General features: G+C 30.1%; 1 protein-coding gene across 1 annotated transcript in view; it reads left to right on the top strand.

Annotated features, from left to right (window-relative positions):
• The window catches only part of LOC25502822 (probable LRR receptor-like serine/threonine-protein kinase At3g47570), a 35,139-nt gene extending 9,229 nt beyond the window's left edge, over positions 1–25,910 (top strand). The window contains exons 2-6 of the mRNA XM_039828492.1: positions 855–1,070; positions 15,029–15,325; positions 16,840–17,055; positions 23,172–25,157; positions 25,343–25,910. Coding sequence (XP_039684426.1) covers positions 855–1,070; positions 15,029–15,325; positions 16,840–17,055; positions 23,172–25,157; positions 25,343–25,695 — 3,068 coding nt within the window. The 3' untranslated portion in view covers positions 25,696–25,910. The remainder of the gene's footprint in view (positions 1–854; positions 1,071–15,028; positions 15,326–16,839; positions 17,056–23,171; positions 25,158–25,342) is intronic.
• Positions 25,911–26,725: the final 815 nt, after the last annotated feature.

Below are 26,725 nucleotides of genomic sequence, written 5' to 3'. Positions count from 1 at the left end.
ACTTTGTCCATCAATCTTGCTCTCCAAACATCTTCATTGCCAGTTTCCTTAGCCTTAGCCTTAACCATGGACTAAACCTTCTCCATCAATCTTGTCTTTCTTTTATGACCAGCCCCAATTCCATTGTTTTTAAAGTATCCCAGTTCTTCAGCTTCGTCAACCCAAACAAAAAATTCACAATTTTCAACATCATCATGTACAAAAGAAAATTCAAAATGAGTAATGTGTTGTTCAAACCAAGATGACATCAAATGTTTAATAATTAAAAAAACCTTTGGCATAGGGCAAGCATAGAAAGGCCTTCCTGAGTTTTTCACTGTATTGACTTTTCTTACAACACAAATTCTAGAACACCAACAGTCAAGTACTCTCACATCACCATTAAACTAGGAAATTTTTTTGGTGATTTTGGAGTGTAGATTACATATAGTATAATTAGGGTTCCAATTTTATATATTTGGGGAAGAAAGAGCCATTGGGGAAGAAAGCCAAAACATTTTCTGTAAATCAATCAATTTGGTCCTTTGAAATGTTTGTTATTATCGGTCAAATTAGTCCCTGCCTATGTGGCGCTTGACATGTGAAAGGTTAACGACCACGTCAACACCATTAACACTCTGGTTGAATAGAAGGACTAACTTGATTGACATTTGACAAATTCAGGGATTAAATTTTTATTTCCCATAATTGAGACAAAGCAGACACAAGTGAATCAGACACAAGCAAATCCTCAATTACAGACAAAGCAGCAGAACACCAAATAATTTCAGTTCAAAAACAGAAAATGAGTCAAGATCACAACATGTCAAGTCAGAATAAATATTAAATGTGATATTAATGTTACACACATGCAGGTGAAATTCCATCGCTTAACAACATGACTTCTTTGAAGGTGGTCAAATTTGGCGTTAACAATTTAAATGGAAGATTACCAAATGATTTTTTCAATCAGCTTCCTCAACTTCAAATTTTTACATTACACAACAATCAATTTGAAGGAAGCATTCCACAATCAATTGGTAACTGCACATCGCTATTATACTTAAGTTTATCATCAAACTTTCTCACAGGTATGTTGTATTTTCTATCTCGACATATTTACTTGAAATAAGATTCATAATTATCATTTTTTCAATTATTTTACATTTCCTAAAAGCATTCATTTACCTTTTTTTTATTGAATTTCATCTTTTTATTTTAGAATCATATTCTCTTAGTATTCATAATAAAAAAACAGTCTCTTAATTGAAAATGTATATTAATATGAACAACTTTTTGTAAAAGATGCATAGTTAACACTTAAGAAATAGAATTAAAAATTCAAGAAAATTTATTCCAAAATTTTCTCATCAATAAATTTAATGAAGTGTGTAGTTGGATAATAAAGTGTTAAGTCCAATGAGATAATAAGTGGTGTAGTCTAAAAAAGATCTAGAGATGTACAGAAGTCAGTTAGTAGTATAAAACAGAGTATTAAACGCATTCTGTAGAGAGAAGTGTATAGAAGTCTTTCGTAAAATGTGTAGAATATTGTTGTATGATGCATGCAGAACTCTTCCCTGAGGCCTATAAAATTGGTAGAGCTTATCATTTGTATACCAAGCAAGTAAAATGCAATAAAATAAAAATCAAAGCATCCTCATGACAATAGATATTGTCCTTCTCTTAAATTTTATGTCTTCCTCAATTTCTCCCGAAAGCTCACTATAACCTCCTCATTTTAGTTATTTCCTCCAAAATTCAAATACAACTGATTAGTTTGCAACCATGAGGCAAGTCAACTAAGTGTCATGTTTCGTTAGACTCTAGAAAATCCATTTTATCATTTATTGTTTCTTGCCATAATTCAGCATCCAATGAGGATATAGCTTCTTTAAGACTTAATGAATATTCTTCGAATGTATAAACCATAAGGTCTATACTCTTTAGTAGTTCTTGCTTTCTTACCTCTTCGAGGTTCTATAACATCACATATGATGTTTTCATAACTATTTCTGATTACTCAAATGTGATCAGATATAGTGCCCCCACTAGTTCTTAATATACAAGGGGAATTTAATTTACCCCCACTAGTGCCCTCACTATTCTTTAATTTACAGGGGTACCAGCTTCATAGAAATCAACATCGTTTGACTTTATGATCACTTTAGCATTTAGGTCATAAAACCTATAAGCTTTCCTAATTATATTATACCCAATGAATGCACATTCATAGGCTCTACTAGTGAGTTTAACTTTCTTGGGTTCGAAATTCGAACTCATGTCAAGCAATCCCAAGTTCAAAAATAAGACAAGTTGGATTGTCTTTACTTCAAAAATTTCTTAATTAGAATTTTTGTTCATAGACTTGGATACTCTATCCAACATGGATTTCAATTTTCATTATAGAAATTGAACATTTCAAGCATATCAATTTTATTTTTCAAAATTCGCAGTCATCAATAAATATGATAAAATATCGTTTTATCATTTCTAGGTTATTTGTCGTCAAATTTGCACATATCATAATTTATTAAAGTTTAGAGATTCAAATTCTCTAAACACTAATTTATATGAACTTTTGGTTCATTTAAATTGATTGCAAAAAATAAAATTGTCTAATCATATAACTTTGAAATTAAGTCCAAGTTACTCATGTATAAAATTAAAAGCTTGTTCTCATAATAAATTTTGATATGTCATGGTAGGCTGCAAAGCAGCACTTGACATGTTCATATAATTACGGGACAACATATGACATGGTTTCTCACAATTGTATTAAAAATACTTTGTGAACCAATGTCAATTCTTGATGGTGGTTGCTAATTTTCGCTTAGGATCTTTTTTGGGGTTCCTATTCTCTTGGAAATTAGAGTTATTAATTCACAGTGCGGTTCTGATTTTTGAAAATAAATTTCAAACAGATTCAAAGTAGCATATGTGAATTTCGTTAGTGTAGTTGTTATAATAACAATCACTTCATCATGTTTAGTACAAATATGTATTTCTACAGCTTTTTATCCTTCGTGTATTTAGGGACAACGAAACCTTAATAAATAATTTCTTCAGTAGACATAGTAGCTGATTTGTCTTAAAATTGTTGTAAATTGTTGTTTTTCGAGTTCAGAAGCGTACCTTTTTAATAAAGTCGAAATCACCACCGAAGATATTACCATTTTGAGTCTTCTTGAAGTCCTACGGGTTGAGTCACGACCAGGTCACTTTTTTTAAGACAAATCACGACACTACCCGAAATTGTGCAAGGTAGACTAACAACCGTGTGCCTCCAGGATAAAACAGCAGGATAAAACAGCCTAGTTCACCTGTTCGATTAAATATTGCACCGTATATGATCGTTCGAGAAATAACACCCTCTAATATGGTACTAAGTCCACTCTTTAATACTGAAATCAATATGGTATTGTTACCATTCTATTATGGTGTTGAGACCACTCAAATATGGTGTTACCACCATTCTAATTTTAACTTCTCCAACTATGGTACTATGACCACTCATATATGATATTGCTACCATTCTAACATCCAACTTCTCCAAGAATTGAAGAAGAATATATATTTAAGATCATCTTTATTATACCGAAAAAGGGACCATGATCTTAAAATATTATTTATTCTAAAGAGACATAAATAACTGAAGGGACTATGCTCTTAAGACCATTCTTATTTCCAAAAGGATAATAAACCGACGATGGATTATGGTCTTAAGAACACTCTTATTTCCGAAGGGACAGAAAGGAGTAGAAAAAAGGAGAACAACTTGTCAACACAAGTCGAAGGAGGGAGAAGAGAGGAAAAACACATGAAGCATCAATTGTGAATTTCGGTGTATGGAAAGCACTGTGTGAACTCTCTATTTATAGAGAAAGTTCACAACTAGTAAGTGAGAAACTTTGGGATCAAGTAATTCTCATATTAGATCTAGTACAAAAATATCTCAAATTGAGTCTCAAAATATATAATATTGAGTACAAAATATATTATTCAGTACAAAAATATATTATTGAGTATCAAAATATATTTCAGATCATGTACTAAAATAATTTAGATTGCGTTCTAAAATATTCTAGATTGCGTTCCAAAATATTTTCAGCAAAACTTGGGGACTAAGAAAACACTTTCTAATAATGATTAAATTAATTATTTAATTTATCATTTCCAAATAATAAAATATATATCAATATATATTTTTTGTAACACCCCGTTTTCCCAACTTAAACATTTCATAACAATTAATCATAGTATTTACATAAACGAAATGTCACATTCTTTTCTTAAAATCATAAAATGAATAAATAACTATTTATCCTTTAAAATTCAATAACAAAATCTTTTAATACTTCGCAGCGGAATTTATTCAATAACTAAAAACAATCTTTGGCACGAAGGCCTCTTCATAGATGTCTCATAAAAATCCAATCTAAAAACATAGTCATAAATCTTCAAAAACAATACGTAAGGAATAGAAAAGCAATAACAAGTTCCCATCCCGTAACGTATTAGAGCACCTAAAACACACGAGAGAGAGAAACTTCACACGACATCAACTATTCTTGGTTACCTGCAAGGTACTCATACGAAGAGCAACATTTTCAAACAGAAGGGGTGAGATTTCACAAAACAATAATATTAAGCATATAATTCATTAATTATATTTAACAACATAAATAACTTCCTCTATTAGTAATAATAATTCTTCATGTAAAAATTCTTAATAACTCAACCAACTTCTAATTATCATTTACTTCATATTCATCACATTATAAACATCATCATATAACACATAATGACCAAATCATAATCAACATAGATCATCACATCATAATCATAGTTCATATACCACATAACAATATCTTAATCATCATTCATATACAACATAACAACATCATTAATTCATAATAACATTTCTCCACCAAGCATCTCATTAGCAACTCATGAATAGAAGACAACTTAGCAACTATATGTAACATCATCAATTCATAATAATAATTATTCATCAAACATCTCATTATCGATTCATGAATAAAAGACAACTTATCAACTTAACATAACCATCATCAAGTACATTTAACAACTCATAGATAACATCATGTAATCATCATCACTAATAACTTAAACAACACATTATAATCATCATCTCATAATAATAATCATATATAATAGGCTAAAATATGGTTTTAGTCCCCGTAAATAAAAAATTTGTTTTTGGTCTCTGAATTTTTTTTTGTTTTTAAAAATAGCAGGGACTATTTTCAAAAACAAAAAATTTTGCAGGGACCTTTTTTAAAAACAAAATATTTTGCAGGGACCAAAAACTAAAAAATTTGTTCAGTTATAATGTGACACGTATGCAAATCATCACAAAAGTGGGGTCGGGGACTATTTTCAAAAACAACAAATTTTGCAGAGACCGAAAACAAAAAAATAAATTTACAGGGACTAAAACCAAAACCAGACATATTTGCAGGGACTAAAACCAAATTTTAGCATATATAATACAACATAATAATAATGATATACAACACAACATAATCATCACTTAATAATAATAATTATATACATCACAACATAAACATCGTCTTATAATAATATAACAACAACATATTCATCATTTTATAATAATATAACAACAACAACATATTCATCATTTTATAATAATATAATAACAACATGTTCATCATTTTATAACAACAACATATTCATCATCTTATAAAAATATAAACAACACATAATAACATCATAATCAACATCACAAACAACATCATATAACAACATCACAAACAACATCATATAACAACATCACAATCAATATCATAAACAACATAGCAATCGTCATAAGCAACTTGACAACGTCATGAACATCGTATAATCTTCATAGGTACTTCTTTAACAACACATGAGTAGAATACAACTTAGCAACTCATAGATGATAATTCATTAACAACTTGACAACTCATGGATGATAATTCATCAACAACGACATTGACTCGACAATGCGACTCCAACTCGACTATGCAACTTAGACCTCTTATATGCATGTGGTACCAATTCAGGGCATGAACCCCCAACGTTATTGAGTATTAATATACTTCCATGGCATAAGCCCCCATCGCTAATTTGAGCTAAAGCTCCATCGTGGTGAGTACAAAGCTCCATCGTGGTGAGTACAAAGCTCCAGGGCATGAGCCCCCAACAAATGTATGCTAATGCATGGACTCGATCTCTTAAACATCATAATCATCATCTCTTATATTAGTCCAATAATTTGGAACATCATCATCTTCAACAACTTAGACAACATCAACAACTTAAGACTCCAATACTTTGGAATACTTTGGAACGACAACTTACAACTTTACAACTTAGACCAACACCTGCAACTTGATCAATATTCAACAGCAACAAAAACTGCACAAGCAATTCACAACATAACAATATTAATATGAAGCATCAACAACTTAAACATCATACATCTTCCACATAAAGCATATAAATATTTCACATAACTAACAACAGTAACATAGGCAGCACGTTGATGGGATAAAACCGCAAGTGCACGGTCTTATCGAAGTAGTATAAAAGAGTATCGTTCCGACAGGGAGTAGTTCAATTTAATTAACCTTTAGAGATGATTAGAAGAGAGAAGAGATTGTAAATTGGGGGGTTTTAAACGGTTAAAAGCAATATAATAAAAGAGTCTTGGGATCGTTGGTTTCATCTAAATAACAAGTCCTTCTCAAACCAAAACCATAAGCTTATAATGTTATGTTAGACCTAATTTCTCAAGACAGTTTCTCTTAAGTTCCTCTAGCAACCAAGCCTATTTCGCTGACTTGATTACTATTGGATTTTGGTTCCTCTAACAACCAAGCCTATTTCGCTGACTTGATTGTTATTAGTTCCCTTGAAGATCGAAACTATATGTCTCAAAGATTGCAAAGCCTATTTCGCTGACTTTGCAATCCTTGTCTGAATTCACTTGTTCGAATATCAAAGCTCCACTTTCGTTTTATGAATTGATATTTGGAATAATGGACGAACAATTATCAAACCCTCCACTTTCGTTTCCACAGTTTGATAATGGTTAATCCATGTTAAGACGGTGAATTCAGATAAGAAATTAGGGTTACATAAGATTTAGGCTTAGGGCTTGGTTTGATTAGGATTATGTCATTTAGACTTATCCAACAATCCCAAGACAAGAAGAAGTCTACTCACTCATGTTCATCGTAGACATGGGGGAGAAGAGAGAAAGCATGAAAGTAAAAGACAATAAAATAAAGGAAAGGAAAAGAACTTTATTTAGAAAAGGAAATGTCACTTATTGTATTCCAAGTAAAGATGAATATTAGTGATGGCTAGCTACTCTATTTATAGTACACAATTGACTTAAAATCTAAGCAAGTATATTCCTAGAATATTCCTCGGTAGATTGTGCGCCAAAATAGAATAGCTTGGAGTCAAAGCAAAAGCAGCAAAAGGCCTCTGGAGGGTGGCACGGCCGTGCCAAGGCTAGCACGGGCCGTGCCAGGCTTCTGACTTGTGGGAGATATATTTTGCTTCCCAATCTTCATGTTTTTGTGTCCAATCTGCTCCAAATCCCTTTCTTTTGCTCCAAGACTCTCTCCATCCAATATTCTTCCCTGAAATATAATAAATTGCATTTTAAAGTAAACTATCCTAAAAAGGAAATAATACTAATATAAAATTATATAATATCTAATTAAAACTAAACTAAAAAGCATATTAAAATAACATATAATTGACTCATCACACGTAAACATCTCAAGATATAACAATATCAAATGATAATCAACAACAACTTAAACATCTTATATAATTCACATAATGCATATACAAATATATTACATTACCATCAACATCAAATCATATTCAAATAATTCTCAAGTAATGCATAAAACATTATACCACATCATAATCAACAACAACACATCTTAAACAGCTTCACAGATTATAATTAGCCTCTTCATTAAGTCTTAATACTACCCAAAGGTTCAACTCTCAACAACTCGTGCAAGAAAGGTCGCAAAGTCTCACAAGGCACTCTGTTTCCGGGTCACTCTCGAGGCGAGAGCCTCTGCTCGCCATGGCGAGTTCAGGTCAGAATCCCACAAGTTTCATTCCAGGTTCAATCTCATCCTACATTCTTTCCTAATCATTATTAGTCATGTTCAGTCACTCAAAGGCATCTAAGGTTCAACTCAAAAGTCAAAAATACAGAATTCAACATGCTCTCTAGTCATGTTCGCTATGGCGAGTAAGGTTGTTCGCTGTGGCGAGCTACGACTTATAACTCGCGAGGCGAATGGAAATGGATCGCATGGCGAGCGATGAACTTCATAACTCGCGAGGCGATGATCATCGTTCGCAAGGGCGAGCGATGAATATAGGCTCGGGCAGAATGCAGTTTTTTCACGAAAATCCAACATCTCACATGGTTTTAAGCCTAATTTCAATTCCAGAATTCATCATATTCATAATTTAATGTCAAAGGACAGTTTCTACATCTTTTTAACAAGTTTCCACCGTTTAATCATCAATTCTATCAATTTGACCTAATTTCCGATTCCTCTTAAACTCATCCTAATTCACGTTAAATGTAACCGTTGATTCACATACTTAATAGAATTGCAAAGTTAGTCTCACCCTTACCTTAAAATCAGAAAATCGCAGCCCTCCTTGGTCTTCTCCCTTCTCTTGGCTTTTTCTCCCTTTTTCCAAAACTGATCGTACGTACGTTATGTTTTGTTCTAAACTAGGTATCTCCTATTTATAAAAATCCTTAACCTACTTATTTTTCTCTTATATCCAAATCTCCCCAAAATCTCAATATTCTATTCTAATATATATATAATATTCATTATATATATTCTATTCTAATATTCATTATAGAAACTAAATTTCTATAATGAATAACAAATATATCTCTATCTTGTCAAAAAAAAAAAAAACAAATATATCTCTATAACATATATATATGGATATATATTTTCTACACTAAATAACATATATTCCTACAACAAATTATATATATTTCTATAACAGATCATATATATTTCTACAACAAATCATATATATCATACTAATAAATATCAACATATAACATAACAAAATATCACTCATAAAAATAAATTATATAAATCATACAAATCATATAAGTATGTTCTAAACTCATTAAAATAATCAAATAATTAAAGAGAGCGTTTTTTCTCTAGTGCTTACTTCGTTCACATAATTATGTACCCCCAGTAATTAAAGGTACATCCCCACTATATAAATACTACTAATGTGTGATCCATCCGATGTGGGACTTCCACTTTTTCAATTCACACTACACTAGTTCTACCCATTATGGGAATTTGTGTTTAGTCCATTACTCAATTGAATTTTTGTTTAGTCAATTACTCAATTTCCACATATGTTACAACAATAATTTACTTTTACAAATAAACTAGTTACAAACCCGTGCTTCACACGGGATGAATAACATATTTTTTTAAAATTTAGTTTCGAAAGAGAAATTTTATAAATTACGGAAAATTGTTGTCCTTTATAAATGTGAAAATCAAAGCTGCGTAAACCAAAATTTTGCAACACATAGCCTAAAACACTACATAAAAAATAACATAACAACTGTTCTAATATCTTATTCCTTAAAGTTAACCCGAAGGCAAAATTTTGCCCAAAATTTAACCTAACTTCTTTGCTTAATTTTACTGTATTAACCCTATTTAATTTAATCAAAATGTTAACGTTAATTGTTAGGGAAATCAAAATAAACAAATCGCTTCTAATTTTTCTCCTTAATTTTACTAAACAAATTATATTAACCGTAGGTTTAATTTATGCAAAATGTCATCTCTTATTTATAAACGTTAACCCGTGATGCAATATTAACCCTATATTTAACCTATTTTTTTCGTGTGACTTTATTATATTAATCATAGATTTTATTTATGCAAAATGTCATCTCTAATTTTTCCCTCCACACCTTTGCATTTAATGTTTATCTAAAGTAAAATAAAAGTATGTTCCCAATTATATGCTGGTTTTTTGGAAATGAATAACCGTTAATCCGTCTAGCTATACTTAACTTAATCTCTTACTTATAAATGTTAACCCGTCTTGTTATACTTAACCTATTTTATTTTATTTCTTAAAGTTAACCCGGACGCAAAATTTTGCCCTAGAGTTAACCTAACTTCTTTGCTTAAATTTACTGTATTAATCCTATTTAATTAATTAACCATGTTTAATTTGATCAAAATGTTAACGTTAATTGTTAGGGAAATCAAAATAAACAAATATCTCCTAATTTTTCTCTTTAATTTTACTAAACAAATTATATTAACCCTAGATTTAATTTATGCAAAATGACATCTCTTATTTCTAAATGTTAACCCGTGACGCAATATTAGCCCTAGATTTAACCTAATTTTTTCGTGTGACTTTACTATATTAACCCTAGATTTAATTTATGTAAAATGTCATCTCTTATTTCTAAATGTTAACCGGTGATGCAATATTAACCCTATATTTAACCTATTTTTTCTAAAAGTACTTTTTTTAATAAGTACTTAGTTGATATTGTGTTTGACCTAATTTCTCCTTAAAAATGTAGAAAAGTTTGAAAAATGTCGGGTCAAACGATACCTTAATATTCCATAACGGCAATGTAGAAGCAACTGTATTTGAGAGAAAAAAATTGAAAAAGTTAAAAATATAAAAATTGGAAAATAATTGAAAGTTATTAAAAATATAAAAATTAGAAAATAATTAAAAAAAATTGATTAGGGGCAAAAATGGAAATTCATAGGCCATTGTAAAAAAAAACTCAACCAATAAGTAGATTACCAAATTGCCCCTTATAGAGGCAAAATGGTAAATTCAATGGACATTTCTTTTTTTTTTATTAGTACTAGTTACAAACCCATGCTTCGCACGGATTGAATAACGTATTTTTTAAAAAAATTTAGCTCCGAAGGAGAAATCTTATAAATTACGGAAAATTGTTGTCCTTTATAAATGTGAAAATCAAAGTTGCGTAAACCAAAATTTTACAACACAGAGCCTAAAGCACTACATAAAAAATAACATAACAACTATTGTAATATCATATTCCTTGAAGTTAATCTGAACACAAAATTTTGCCCTAGATTTAACCTAACTTCTTTGCTTAATTTTACTGTATTAACACTATTTAATTTAATCAAAATGTTAACGTTAATTGTTAGGGAAATCAAAATAAACAAATCGCACATAAATTTTCTCCTTAATTTTACTAAACAAATTATATTAACTCTAGATTTAATGTATGCAAAATGTCATATCTTATTTATAAATGTTAACCCGTGACGCAATATAACCCTAGATTTAACCTAATTTTTTCGTGTGACTTTACTATATTAACCCTAGATTTAATTTATGCAAAATGTCATCTCTTATTTTTAAATGTTAACCCGTGACGCAATATTAACCCTGGATTTAACCTAATTTTTTCGTGTGACTTTACAATATTAACCCTAGATTTAATTTATGCAAAATGTCATATCTTATTTTTAAATGTTAATCTGTGACGCAATATTAACCCTAGATTTAACATATTTTTTCGCGTGACTTTACTATATTAACCCTAGACTTAATTTATGCAAAATGTCAACACTAATTTTAACCTAATTTTTCCCTCCACACTTTTACATTTAATGTTTATCTAAGGTCAAATAATAACCTTAAATAATCACGACATAAAAAAAAATTATACGAAAGAAAAGATGTTAAAAAAACGGAACATTGTGGTTCATCATAAAATATGTATGGGCTGATTGAAAGATCATATAATCTGTTTATGAGATTAGGAATTAACATAATGTTTAGGATGAAAACAATTGGAACCAAAAAGGAACCAATGATGTGTGAATTATGATTACATATTATCCAAAAATAATATTAAAAAATAAAAGAAAAGGTTCCTAACGTGAATTGAAGAGAGATACTTGTGAAATAAATTGTCGAGAAATAGTTTTTTGAAGTAGCATTCAACAATTTTTGGCCAAAGCTCATTCCATTCAATTTTTTGAAGTAGCATTCAACAATTTGATATTGTATTTGGCCTAACTTCTCATTAAAAATATAGAGAAGTTTGTCAAACGATACCTTAATTTCCCACAACGGTAATGTAGAAGCAACTGAATTTGGGGAAAAAAATTTAAAAATAGTTAAAAATATAAAAATTGGAAAATAATTAAAAGTTATTAAAAATATAAAAATTAGAAAATAATTAAAAAATTGGTTAGGGGCAAAAATGGAAATTCATAGGCCAACCTTAAAAAAAAACTCAACCAATTTGTAATTTACCAAATTATCCCTCATAAGGTAAAATGGTAAAATCAATGGACATTAACTTTTATATTAGTATATAGAAGATTAGTATTAGTGTATATAGAAGCCTTCGATCCTCTAATAATTCCAGATTGAGGTATGAAATAAAGAACTAGTAGTGTCAAACATCCTGGGTACAAAAAGCTGAACTTATACATATTCTAAGTATTGAATAGATAGAAGAATTAAGATATATTATTTTTTTCCAATTGGAATAAATGCAATAATGGTTATAGCTTCAACAAAATGTTTGGCTCAAATTCACTAAATCAAAACTATATCTATCCTCTCTAAAAGACAACCTGCATATATTCTACTACTACCAATCTCTTTCCTTCACGAGAAATTCAAAACAGCTTTATTTTATCATAAAAATTTGACTTCCAATTTTAAGAAGAGAATCTTAACTTAATTGGAATAACTAGCAAATCGAATCTCATAAGAGAAAAATAAATTTTATTTTCATAGAACAGCACTGATTTCCAAAATAAATTGATAAAAATGAGAAACAAAATCAAAAGTGGAAATATTCTTACATGGTGATAAGTCTAATTGTTAGTCCTTAGGGTGGATCTTTAGTTCTCCTTTCCTCCTTCAAGACTCTCTATGATTCTCTCTCTAAATTTCTCTCTATTTTCTTCAAAGTGTAGAATCAGTAAAAATGAATGGGAATGAATGAAGTAACCGATGAAATAACCCTCCCACTAACTTCCTTCCTAAATGAGTGGCAATATACTAAAGAAATAGGAGGTTACACCGATCTTTTTAAACACGTTGCTTTTGTTCTCTTTTCCTGTACACTAAGTCTACATGAAATTGTTACTAAGTCAAAGCCTTCCTTAATAATAGGTTTAGTACTAGCACACACAAGAAAATCTACAAGGTAACCATATTCATTATTTCTTATATATTCACATGGTCACCCAATTTTCATACTTTTTCTTCTCTAATAAAATAATTATCCTAATTATGCAATTTGTATCCCACACACATAATAATATAATAAAATAAATATTTATATTCATTTTTTTTAATGAAATAACATAAAACATTCATCAAATAATTAGCGACATCGTCTCGACTATAACAAAATAGTTTAGTGAAATAAATAGCAAACTAAATAAAATAAATAAGCTTGACTTTCATAACTGTTTTTTCCCATTTGCCCACCCCATCATTTCTGATTCAATTTCAATACGCTTCAAGAAATTTTGGGGATTTTGGATTTCAGATTCAATAAAAAAGAAATTAGGGTTTGAAGTTTTTTGAATTGGGGAAGAACGTTACCACTTATTATTGGAAGAAATTTTGGTGATTTTGGAGTGTAGATTACATATAGTATAATTAGAGTTCCAGTTTTATATATTTGGGGAAGAAAGAGACGTTAGGGAAGAAAACCAAAACATTTTCTGTAAATCAATCAATATGGTCCTTTGAAATGTTTGTTATTAACGGCAAAATTAGTCCCTGCCTATGTGGCGTCTGACATGTGAAAGGTTAATGACCACGTTAGCACCATTAACACTCCGGTTGAATAGAATGACTAACTTGAGTGACATTTGACAAATACAGGGATTAAATTGTTATTTCCCATAATTAAAAGACGTTTTTGACCGATGCGTGAAAATTCAAGGACGAATTTGATAATTCACTCATCCAAAATCATGTGCCATTTAATCATGATATGAAAGAAAATAAGTGTCACACCAATTCAATTAATTTGTCCCAAAAGAACCACTCTTGACGTATGACACATTTGAATGGAAAAAGTGTAAGCAAATATATCCGCAGTTATAAGCACCATAGTCAAGAAACATCTGAGCAAAATTCCTAACCAAAACAAAAAAGAAAAGCTACAAAAACAATAAGCTATAAAACTGCTAACCAAACCACACACATACTGATCCAAAGCCAGAGAACACCAAAACGTCAACAACCCGATGAACAACAGACAAACAACATAAGTGGAAGTCTACCAACTGAGATTTTACATCAAATGAGATTATTGTTTCTCATGAACCATTCCTAGATCAACATGGGATATGTCTCTTTCCTAATCAAAATTCTAATCATAAAAAATAAAGAACTCAAGAATAACTAACTTGGACACTTGTAAATAAATAAATAAAAAAATAGAACTAACTTGGACAGTACAATCATATACTTGGATGTAAAAGATGTAAGTTTAAACTAAAACATCATGTTTGTACTGTCATTTACAATACTCATTCTAAATTTCAAGCCACTTGATAATTTCATATAAAATTATAAATATTATTAATTAATGCTGTATGAAATAAAGAGATTATAAGTTATTTTACAAAATTACACTTCATTATAATTTGAGAAAGATACATTATAAAAAATAGAAAAAAAAGTAATAAATGGTAAATAATATGATAGGAAAATAAAATATTATCAATGATTCATATTAATATTGTAAAACAACTAGTGCTAGGAAGGCCAATATTGTATTAATATATTTCATTTTAGCCTCTTAAAAAAATAATAATTGTAAAACAACTTATAAAATAAGACAATTTTGTTTTTAGTGATGAAGGTAGTATTTAACTATTTATTTTGACTGGGTGTTTGAGCTATGCTAATTAAGTATTCGTCTTTCATTTTTCAGGCGACATATCATCGATTTTCAAATTCAACAACTCATTGTTGCAAGATTTGTATCTTAGCTATAATAATTTGTCAGGCAATCTTCCATCAAATATTTGTCATGGGCTTCCAAATCTAAGAATATTTCATATTTATCATAATGATATTTCCGGTGAGATGCCGACTATCTGGCATCAATGTGAAGAGATGGAGGGATTAGATCTATCATTCAATAGTTTTAACAAAGGACCCATGCCAGGTGGCATCCGAAACATGACCAAACTTCAACAACTATATCTTATGGGCAACAACTTGGAGGGTAAGAAATTTTTACTGACAACATCATCTGTTTCTTATACTTGTTTCTCTTTAGTATATGCTTAAAAACTTTTTTTTAAGAGGGTGCTTATAAACTTGATAAACGATTTAATTCTTTAATGATGAACGTGTCCAGGTTTTGCAAAATATGTATTTCTGAGATTTAATTTAAGATTGGCCGCAATCCGATTTTTTTTGTAAATTTTCATAAAACTATATATCTCTTTTCAATTTATTATCACGATAAAATATTAAAAAAAAAAATCAAATTTTAGTTTAAGATGTAATAGATCCCACACACTGGTCTTAGAAAACACAAAAAGAGCGGTTGAGGCATCATAACACTATTTGGTAAAAAAAAAAAAAAGCTATACAATTAATTGTTCGATTAACTTAGGTCTTGTTAACCGGTGTTCCCGGGACACAGGTTAAAAAATCCAAAAATATAATTTATATCTTGGAACTATAAATGTCACTTTTCATTAAGTAATAATTATTTACTTTTCAACAAAAACTTACTTTTTTTGGTTCTTAACCAATGCTCCTGGGATATTGTTTAACATTCTCCACTTACTTTTTTTGATACTTAACCAATACTCCTGTGACACTGTTTAACATTCTCCATTAACTTATAAGTCATCAATAATTAGCTATCAACTAACTTATTATGAATATGAAATTAAATATAAAACATTTGTTTACTTTTTTTTTTTCCAATTAAAACAACAATTGTAAAAATTAGAAAAAAAAATGATAAGCTTAAAGCAGTAAACATATTAGTTATAAACTCGTAATCAAATAACGGTAACTAAGTAGATCATTTTTAATTAGTCATATGATTTTATAAGTTATAATCTATTGATTATAAGATAAATTATTGTGCTTGCTAAAAAGCCCCATAACTCTTCTTACCTCGTAAAAGAATTTCTTAGTAAAAATACAAAATTAAAAGTATTTGCCTTATAGGATCCTCAATTCTTTCACCGCTTGTTTGGAAAAAAATAATCTCAATCCGTGACGATAGAGTAGTTAATAAATATATCTATTTTATTTATAATTCAAATTTTATTCAAAATGAAAGGGAAAAAACAAGTAAGGACATGCATAAACATATTTTATTAAGAATACTCTCGAAATATCATTCATACGTTTTTAACCAATAAAGAAGCTCATCAAATAGTGTTGATTCCTAAAATCCCAACTAGCATATTTTAGTCAAAATACTCTCGCAATATCATCCCAATTACCTGTTTATTTTTTTTAGCAAAATATTACTAACACCAATACCAAGCACAAGACGTACAAGATATCCTCAATTACAAGAAGACACAAGCAAATCAGATACATTGCTTAAACCTGTAAAATCGCTAATCAAATAAAAACAGAGCATCAGAACACCAAATAATTCCAGTCCAAAAAGAGAAAATTAGTCAAGATCACAACATGTTAAGTCAGAAAATTTGATGTCTTATCTTAATAAATATTTAATGTGATATTAATATTACACACATGCAGGTGAAATTCCATCGTTTAACAGCATGACTTCTTTGAGGGTGGTCAAATTTAGCTATAACAATTTGAATGGCAACTTACCAAATGATTTTTTCAATCAGCTACCTCAACTTGAAAACTGTAATTTACACAACAATCAATTTGAAGGAAGCATTCCACGATCAATTGGTAACTGCACATCATTGATATACATAAATTTAGCATCAAACTTTTTGACAGGTATGTTTTATTTTCTATCTCGACATATTTACCCGAAATAAGATGCATATTGATCATTTTCAATTATTTTACATTTTATAGAAGCATTTAAAAAGCATTCATTTATTTATTTTTATTGAATTTTATCTTTTTATTTTAGACTCATATTCTTTTAATATTCTTAAATAAAATAGTCTCTTAATTGAAAATGTTCTTTAATATGAACAACTTTTCGTAAAAAAATGTATAGTTAACCCTTAAGAAATAGAATTAAAAATTCAGAATAAATTATTTTCACAATTTTCTGATCACTAAATTTAATGAAGTGTGTGTACATGTGTGTAGTTGGATAATAAAGTGTTATGTCTAATGAAATAATAAGTGGTGTAGTCTAAGTGTATGTTTGGTATGGCCGGGAGTAAGAATTGATTTTGATAAAATTGAGTTTAGGAGAATTGATTTTGGTTAAAAGTAAGTTGGATGTGAATTGATTATGTTTGGATACACTTATTTAAAAGTGATTGGATAAGCCTTTTAATTGATTTTGAACATTAAATGACCAACTTACCCTTTTAATTGTATTTAAATTATAACCCTTTTTTAACATTATTTTATTTCTTTTTTCATTAAGTTAACTTTTTTTTGAAGAATTCATTAAGTTAATTTAACTTTTGGAACACTGAAAATAAAAATAAGCTACGACCCAACTTTCAACCAAAAAAAAAATGACCTTTTTTTTTTTCACAACAAAAGAAACTTAACTATGACCCAACCCAATAAAAAAGAAACGGAAAGAAATAAATGTAAGAAATCTGCTCTTTACCCATACGTTTTTGCTCATTTCTAAAGTAAATGACAAAAATATCCCTACGTATGTTAACTCATGCTATTGTTAATTCTCCAACCAAAATTGTGCTACTTTTTTTTTCTTTTCGTAAACGATGACTCAAAGGCACCCCTACTGCTTCTTTTGGTATTGTGGCTGCTTAAGTTTACAAAATGTATATCATATCGTACTTTCAAGAAGATTGCGTAATGGCGTTTGTCCAGGAAACTTGGTGAGAATTTATTTTGTCATTGATCTAAGATATTTATATGCGAAGATGAATCTAGCTTTCAATTAGAACAAAAACCCCAAATCATTTTTTTACAATCTTTTGCATGCAATTTGTCTTTCACACGTTCGCGATAATTCATGAAGTCTTTTATTTTTCTTCTCTCAAATTTATTCTTTTACTTTACACTTAAAATTTTTAACAATTGCTACTCATCTTATTTATAGAATTTAAACTCTTCTTGAAACCATTGTTTATAACAAAATTTTGTTTAAATTTAAAGATAATAAGAAACAAACTTTACTTAAAATAAAACAAACTTTAGTTTTCCAAATAGATAGCATTAATTAGTTTTATTGAAAAAGATAAAAGTAATTAACAAATGGTATAATTGATAAATCGTACCCTTAAAATACCAAAAAGATAGTTAAATAGGAACGAAAAATTCACATTAAAAAGACACTTAAAAAAGAACGGAGGGAGTAATTGATTCCTCAGTTTATATAAATTTAATCCCATGCACAATTTGTTAACACAATGAATCATTTTTAGGCTGTATTGACTATTGAGTGTTAAGGTGGGGCAAAATCAAAGTTATAATACATGTTCTCCTATATAATAAGGATTGTTGTGAAGTATTTTTATTATATGCACCTTTGCAATCTGCTTCACATCCATAACATATTTGGTAGATAACCATAGTTAACCATAATATGGTTTAGAATTGGATTTATAATTTTTGTGCATCTTGCAATCTCATCTATTCAATAGATAACCATATGTGGAATAGATGTATACATGCATTATTCCAACTTTAAGAAGAATGACGGTACATATACTTTGAGGGACCTATTTCTTCCTTTTCCAGACGTTACCCCCTCTCCTGCTTTCCTTCCTCTTATCCAATCACTTAAGAAGGCTGCATTATTAAACTTTCAATACTAGGTCCGTTTTTTTATAGATTTTTAAAAAATGAATTTTTCTTTGTATTTTTAAAAATGGATTTTTTGGAAATTTACTAGAAAATAGTGGAAGTTATTTCAAACTCACTTCTTGGCATAAGTTAAAAAAAGACATTTTAACATTCTCTAACTTAAATATTCATCGTTCGAAATTTTACATTGTAAAAATCACATTTTTTTTCAAAATGACATCTTTAAATTAGTTTTTATTTTATTTCTTTATGAAAAACTATTTGAAATAGCTTTTTTTTAGTGATTTTTTCACAATTTTATTATCCAAAAAAAAATTACAACAAAATGATGAAATTTTTGAATAAATGTGGACGGTTGTGGATCGATCAAAGCCAAGTTCACTAGGCAAAAATAACTTCTTTTCATCAATGATTTTTGAAGAAAACACATGAGATTATTTCTTGAAGCAGAGATCATAAGATTTTTTTTCAAGAATAACAAAGCTATATATTATGGAGAGAACCAGCTTGCAGATAATTAAAAGCTATATGGACGTACCGAGGATATGAATTAACTACCAAAATAATTGTTGGTTGAAGTTGTGGCGTGTGTAGTCTAATTAACTAATAGATCTCCAACAATTAGTGTGTGAAAAACATCACAAGATGCATAGAGTGGAAGAAATTCTAGAATATCACACTTGAGGGTCACATATGTTCATATTTTAGACGATAAGAAAGCCAAACTTGACGACAAGAGCTAGAAATTCAACTTTGTTGGTTATCATCAAAGTTCAAAGGGAATCATGTTGTCAAAAATGAACATCAACAAGATATAAATTAGTCGAGATGTGGTCTTCATCGAAGAAGGAAAGTGAGATGTTATTACTCACTAAAAGGAATACGGTTTCCTTCCAGAATTTGAAGAAGAAAAATTTAGAGAAGTTGAACAAAATTTTCCACTTCTGTAGACATTATGAGGGAAAGGATCGTGATATGCACATGTAGTATTCATACCACTATGACAAAATACCGTAAGAATAGTACTCTCACAAGTTGAAAAACACGAGTTGAGAGCTCCTCATATGGACGAGAAGTATGCCTTTTTGAATGGATTCCTATAGAAAGACTGTACATTAAGAAACCATTGGGATACAAAGTAAAAAGCGAGAGGTAAACAATATATTACTGTTGGAAATATTAATAGGAAATAGATTTTGGAAAGATAGAAGAGAGATGTTGTGCCGTGGAAAAAGTCACTGAAATGAAAGCAAATTTTCGGTGGACCTCCGGTGCAATCCAATATCCGGTTTTGCTCCCCAAGGTTTACACAACTATGTATCTGAACTCGTGCACTCGAGACCAGCACTTTGGAGCTTCATAAACAATGCCCAAAATAATCGAGAATAGAATATAAAACAATGAACTTGATTTTTGACAACTTATCTGATCCCCAATGTTTCCATACGTCTTCTATATATATATATATATATGGTGCAAGTGGCCAATTACATAATAAGTGGTGTAGTTCAAAGAGAGGTGGATGAGTTGATTGATAATATAAGGACGGGAGAGGATTATGTGTCTTTGGTTTAGGTGCCTTTGATGGCTTTTGTTCCTATCTCTCTTTAAACCATTAATTCTCTATCATCTAATTAATTTATTTTAATCATTGATTCTCATCTAAAATGAACTAAAGGCAGCGAAGCTAAAGACACCAAATCCTCTCCCTGTCAAGTTCATATGCAATAAACTTGAGATCTCAATTGTCTATGAAAATGGGAGAGGATCTGCAAGGTGTTCGGATTTTAAAATTCAAATTGGTGAAAAAATCCTTTTTTTTCCACCTAAATACAGGGGGAAAACTCATTTCATATTATGGAATCTAAAAATCACATTGAAATTTTCATCAAAAACAATAGGACACGCCATAAATAAATAAATAAATAAATAGGGTGAAAAAATAAGTCTTTTTTTATTAGCCACAATGCTTCCGACAATATTCATCATCGATCATGAAATAATGCTCAACGTTCAAAAATATTAATAGCATTCTTGATAAAAAAAGACTCAGTTGATAAGAAAAGGTTCATCCCAAATGAATCAAAAAGATTTAATATAACTTACGTTAGAAATGAAGGGATCTGGGTAGCTGAATTATTTTTAGCTAAGAGTTAAGAAGTAGGAGATATTGGGTTTAAATTCCAATAAAGAAAAAAAACTAATACAACAATTTACATACAAAATTTACCATTAAAAAAACTCCTGTTAGAAATTAGAAAGAAAAAATGAACAAACAATCAATTGAACTATTTAATCCTATAATTATTTAGTCCCTCAATTAGCTGTTAGAAATTATTAAAAAAATAATAAAATGCAGAAACAGTCAATTTAACTATTTACTCTCTCAATTAGCAACATTGGTTTTTTTGATGGTAGTTTGAAAACTAAATTGATGTATTTTTCATTGTTTAAGGATATTTTAGTGGATTTTAATTGTTTAAAGACTAAATTGAGGATAGAGTGTTAGTTTATGGATTAAATTGATTATTTATTAAAAAAAATGGGAATCAAACATCACAAGTATTAAGCCATTTGTCAAAAAAAAAAAAACGTACTGAAACATAGAGGGTGCAGGAACAACTACCCACGAAAAGGGGAATTTAAAAACATGATATTTTTTAAATTAATTAAAGTAAACTTACAAAACTAGTCTTGTATTTAAATTTTGTGTCAAATAGGTTTTTTGTCAAATAGGTTGTTAACTTACACATTCATGATTTCTTTAAAGGGTGCTTTGATTTCATATTAGCTTGCTTTTTACTTACTTGACTTACAAATTACATGATCTACCCATTTAATAAGCTCCAAAGGAGAGTTTTACATAGATAATATTCTACACATTTCTCTTGTTAAAAAAAATAAAAAATTCTACACATTTCTGGTGAGAGTTAACATTTAATACTATGTCCTTATGTTAATTAGCGGTGTAAGCGGTTCGGATAAAACCAATAAAATTGAAAGTTCAAATTGAATCAAACCAAAAATGTATCCGACCTTGTCTGGTTTGGTTCAAAACTGATCTTGTTTGATTTGGTTCTCAGTTTTTCATTTTGAGATTCAAGAAACAGATGAATCTAACCGATGCTAACCTCACTCCTCATTTTACTACTATTATCCCTCTTCACACACACACACACACACACACACACACTTATGAGTATGCAAAAAATTAAAGCCCAACATAAAGTACTACTTAATCCATTCACTTTCTCCCATCATCATCTCATGTCATCACTCAGACTCGATTTCATTTCTACTAAAATAGGAACCCTAGCCATCAACCACGCCCATGATCTATCCCAACGTTCCTCATCACTGCTGAGATCATTCATATGTTCGTTAGTTTTATCATGTTTATGCCTTTAAACTTTTGAAAATATATCGTTTTCTATGCCATTGAAATATTGAGTAAGGTTAGTTATAAAAAGTTGTTTGAAAAATAGATAACATGAAAAAACAAAACATGAAATACAAATTCCATGAAATATTTGAGTATGACGTATGTTTTATGCATGAAATACAAATTTGTGAGAATATGAATTTTTTTTAATAGTATTTTCAAATAAACCGATCAACCGAACCGATCCAAACCGATTCGTTTGCTTTGGTTCCTTTTTGAACATTTTTTTGATTGAGAGCCGATCCAAACCAAACTGTTACACCCTTAATGATATTGTTTAAATTTTAAGTTTTTTATTGTAATATTTCTTTATAAGGATTTCTATATATTGCCAACCGTAAACACGTGAATAGATAGCTAAACCAAAACACATGAAAACCAAACATCGTCCAACGTAAAAATAAATATCCAACGGTTGAAAAGCATTCGTGATATTCCACCAAAGACAAATTCGTTGTATTTTTTTTTTTTTTTGACAAATTGTTTTTTTTTATTTAGCTTTTTACCATTTTATTTTATCTTTAAATTTAATTTCTTTTTTTATTTTTCTAAAAATGTCAAATATTGTTCAATCCTATTTATCACATGACATGAAGTATGTGTTAGCTCTGCAATTAAAAAAAAAAAAAAGGAAAAAAGTGGTCTTATAGTTTATTGTCCCTCGAGAAATACCACCTTAATAACATTGTTTCTTATCCATTTTCAGGTACGATTCCCGAGGAGATTGGCTATCTTGATAAACTTGAGGTGTTATACTTGTCTAACAATAGCTTAAGTGGATCTATTCCTTCCAAAATCTTCAACTTGTCATCACTCATTGATTTGGGGGTTGAACAGAATAGCCTCTCAGGCACAATTCCATTAAATACAGGATATAGCCTTCCTAACCTGCAACGTCTACACTTGTATCAAAACAATTTTGTTGGAAATATTCCAAATAACATATTCAACTCTTCTAAGCTCCGTCAAATCGCATTGGACGAAAATGCATTCAGTGGAAATCTACCCAATACTGCTTTTGGAGATTTAAGATTCCTTGAAATGTTTTTCATATATAACAACAAATTGACAATAGAAGATTCTCATCAATTCTTTACTTCCTTGACAAATTGTAGATATTTGAAATATCTTGACTTATCAGGTAATCATATATCCAATCTTCCTAAGTCAATTGGAAACATAACTTCAGAATACATCAGGGCAGAATCATGTGGAATTGGTGGTTATATTCCCCTAGAAGTTGGAAACATGACCAACTTGCTATCTTTTGATCTGTTTAACAATAATATAAATGGACCAATACCTCGATCAGTCAAACGGCTAGAGAAGCTTCAAGTATTGTCTCTTGGTTACAATGCACTCAAAGGATCATTCATTGATGAGCTCTGTCTAATTAAGAGTTTAGGTGAGTTGTATCTAGAAAATAATAAGCTTTCTGGTGTTTTACCAACATGTTTGGGAAATATGACTTCTCTTAGAATATTGAACGTAGGATCTAACAATTTGAACTCTAAGATACCTTCATCTCTTTGGGGTCTCACAGATATATTAATATTAGATTTGTCCTCCAATGCTTTTATTGGTGATTTTCCACCCGATATTGGGAATTTGAGAGAGCTTGTAATATTAGATCTATCAAGAAATCAAATTTCAAGCAACATTCCTACAACCATCAGTTCCTTACAAAATTTGCAGAATCTCTCCTTAGCTCATAATAAATTGAATGGGTCAATTCCCGCATCACTGAATGGAATGGTAAGCTTGATCTCTTTGGACTTGTCTCAAAATATGTTAACTGGTGTTATTCCAAAATCCTTAGAATCACTTTTGTACCTTCAAAACATCAACTTCTCATATAATAGATTACAAGGAGAGATTCCTAATGGTGGACATTTCAAAAATTTCACAGCTCAATCATTTATGCATAATGAAGCACTCTGCGGTGATCCTCGCCTTCAAGTACCTACATGTGGTAAGCAAGTTAAGAAATGGTCCATGGAAAAAAAGCTTATATTGAAATGCATACTTCCCATAGTTGTGTCAGCCATTTTGGTTGTTGCGTGCATCATACTTTTAAAGCATAATAAAAGGAAAAAGAACAAAACTTCTCTTGAAAGGGGTTTGTCAACTTTGGGAGCTCCAAGAAGAATATCCTATTATGAAATTGTGCAAGCAACTAATGGATTCAATGAGAGTAATTTCCTTGGAAGGGGGGGATTTGGCTCTGTTTATCAGGGCAAGCTTCTTGATGGTGAGATGATTGCCGTTAAAGTAATTGATTTGCAATCAGAGGCAAAATCAAAGAGCTTTGATGCAGAATGCAATGCAATGAGAAATCTACGACATCGAAATATGGTTAAGATTATCAGCAGTTGTTCAAATCTTGATTTCAAATCATTGGTGATGGAGTTCATGTCTAATGGAAGTGTGGACAATTGGTTATATTCAGTTAACCATTGCTTAAATTTCTTGCAAAGGTTAAATATAATGATAGATGTTGCATCTGCATTGGAATATCTCCATCATGGTTCTTCAGTACCAGTGGTTCATTGCGATCTAAAGCCTTCTAATGTCTTATTGGATGAAAATATGGTTGCACATGTAAGCGATTTTGGTATTGCCAAGCTCATGGATGAAGGACAATCTAAAACTCATACACAAACTTTGGCTACTATTGGATACCTTGCACCAGGTCATTTCTTCTCTTTAACTTCCTGACATTTTTTTTTTATGTTTTGAGTCCTAACAAATCTATTTGATTTTTCAAACAAATAAAGAAAGAAACGAGTTGATAATTATTAACTAGCTTCAAACAACTTAGTCATTTTTATTATGTTTAAGAATATTTGATAAATAGTAATAAATATTAAGATGCAGAGTATGGATCTAAGGGAATTGTTTCTGTCAAAGGAGATGTGTACAGCTATGGGATCATGTTAATGGAAATCTTCACAAGAAGAAAGCCAACAGATGATATGTTTGTTGCTGAACTAAACTTGAAGACATGGATCAGTGGATCATTTCCTAATTCAATTATGGAGGTCTTGGATTCAAATTTAGTCCAACAAATTGGCGAACAAATTGATGACATATTGATTTACATGTCATCTATTTTTGGTTTAGCCCTGAATTGTTGCGAAGATTCACCTGAAGCAAGAATTAATATTGCAGATGTTATTGCGTCGTTAATCAAAATCAAGACTTTGGTTCTTAGCGCAAGCAGGGTCTAGTTATTTTCATTTGTATAAGAGGAGTTTTAATTCGTTGGAATGTATTTTTAAGTGGTTATTCTTTTCCTTTTGTAATGTTTGTGTGGGATGTTTTCAATATGGTTTTTGGATTTATGTCTTGCTTCTTCTGGTTTGTCTTTTCAATTTTCTTCATCGTTTGAGATTGAAGTACACCATTTTCTTAATATATTTCCTCTAGCTGTTAAAAGAATCAACTAGCGCGTAAATCATGTGTGATGTTTTCATTTATGTTGTTTCCTCTCTCAATTTGTTTTCTCTCTGGTCTTGACTCGTTGTGAGTGTGGGATGAAAAGATCTTCTATTTATGAACTTGCTAATCATTTTTTTTGTTGCATATTTATTCTTTTGTGTCATACCAGCTGGTGGTGTCTACTTACTAGTTTTCTACATTACATAATTGAGCAGAAAAACATAGTTGAACATGTTTGTTATCAATTTAGAGACATATATTCTCAAATTTGATTTGTACATTTAAGATCAAACATGGTAAAGAATATTAAGAAACCTAAGTGATATTTCTTTTTAAGTCTAATATATTTTAGGTAAGGGTGAAAGCTTCATGTGTTAGATAGAAACAAGGAGAAGTTGAATTGGGTTTCTGCCAATTGATATGGATCATAGAAGTGCATGTGAAGTTGAAATGGATTTTAAAATTGTATGATAAAATAAGACTGCATCGACAATGAGTTTGTTAGTAAAAAAAAGTATTCTTCTAGCTTAATTTTTAGTAGCTTTAGATAAGTGGTTGCATTCGCTTGGAAACTCCTTCGGGGCCATATTCCAAATCGAACAAACCTTGCTTTACCGAATGTGTTAGACCCGGAATCCTCTTAATCGTGCGCTGTGTGATGGGGTAGCAGAGACCTCGAACCATCTCTTTCTTCACTGTCATATAGCATCTCGAGTTTGGGGTAAATTTTTGGACTGGATAGGAATCTGTTTTGCTCCTTCTCAAAACCTTTTGGATCATTTTCATTGTTTAAGTGGGGAAGCAAGATATTTGACGTTG

This window comes from Medicago truncatula, chromosome 8, assembly GCF_003473485.1.
Source record: "Medicago truncatula cultivar Jemalong A17 chromosome 8, MtrunA17r5.0-ANR, whole genome shotgun sequence".
Classification (NCBI taxonomy): domain Eukaryota; kingdom Viridiplantae; phylum Streptophyta; class Magnoliopsida; order Fabales; family Fabaceae; genus Medicago; species Medicago truncatula.
The sequence above is the reverse complement of the archived record's forward strand: the minus strand, read 5'-3'. Positions and strand labels throughout refer to the sequence as shown.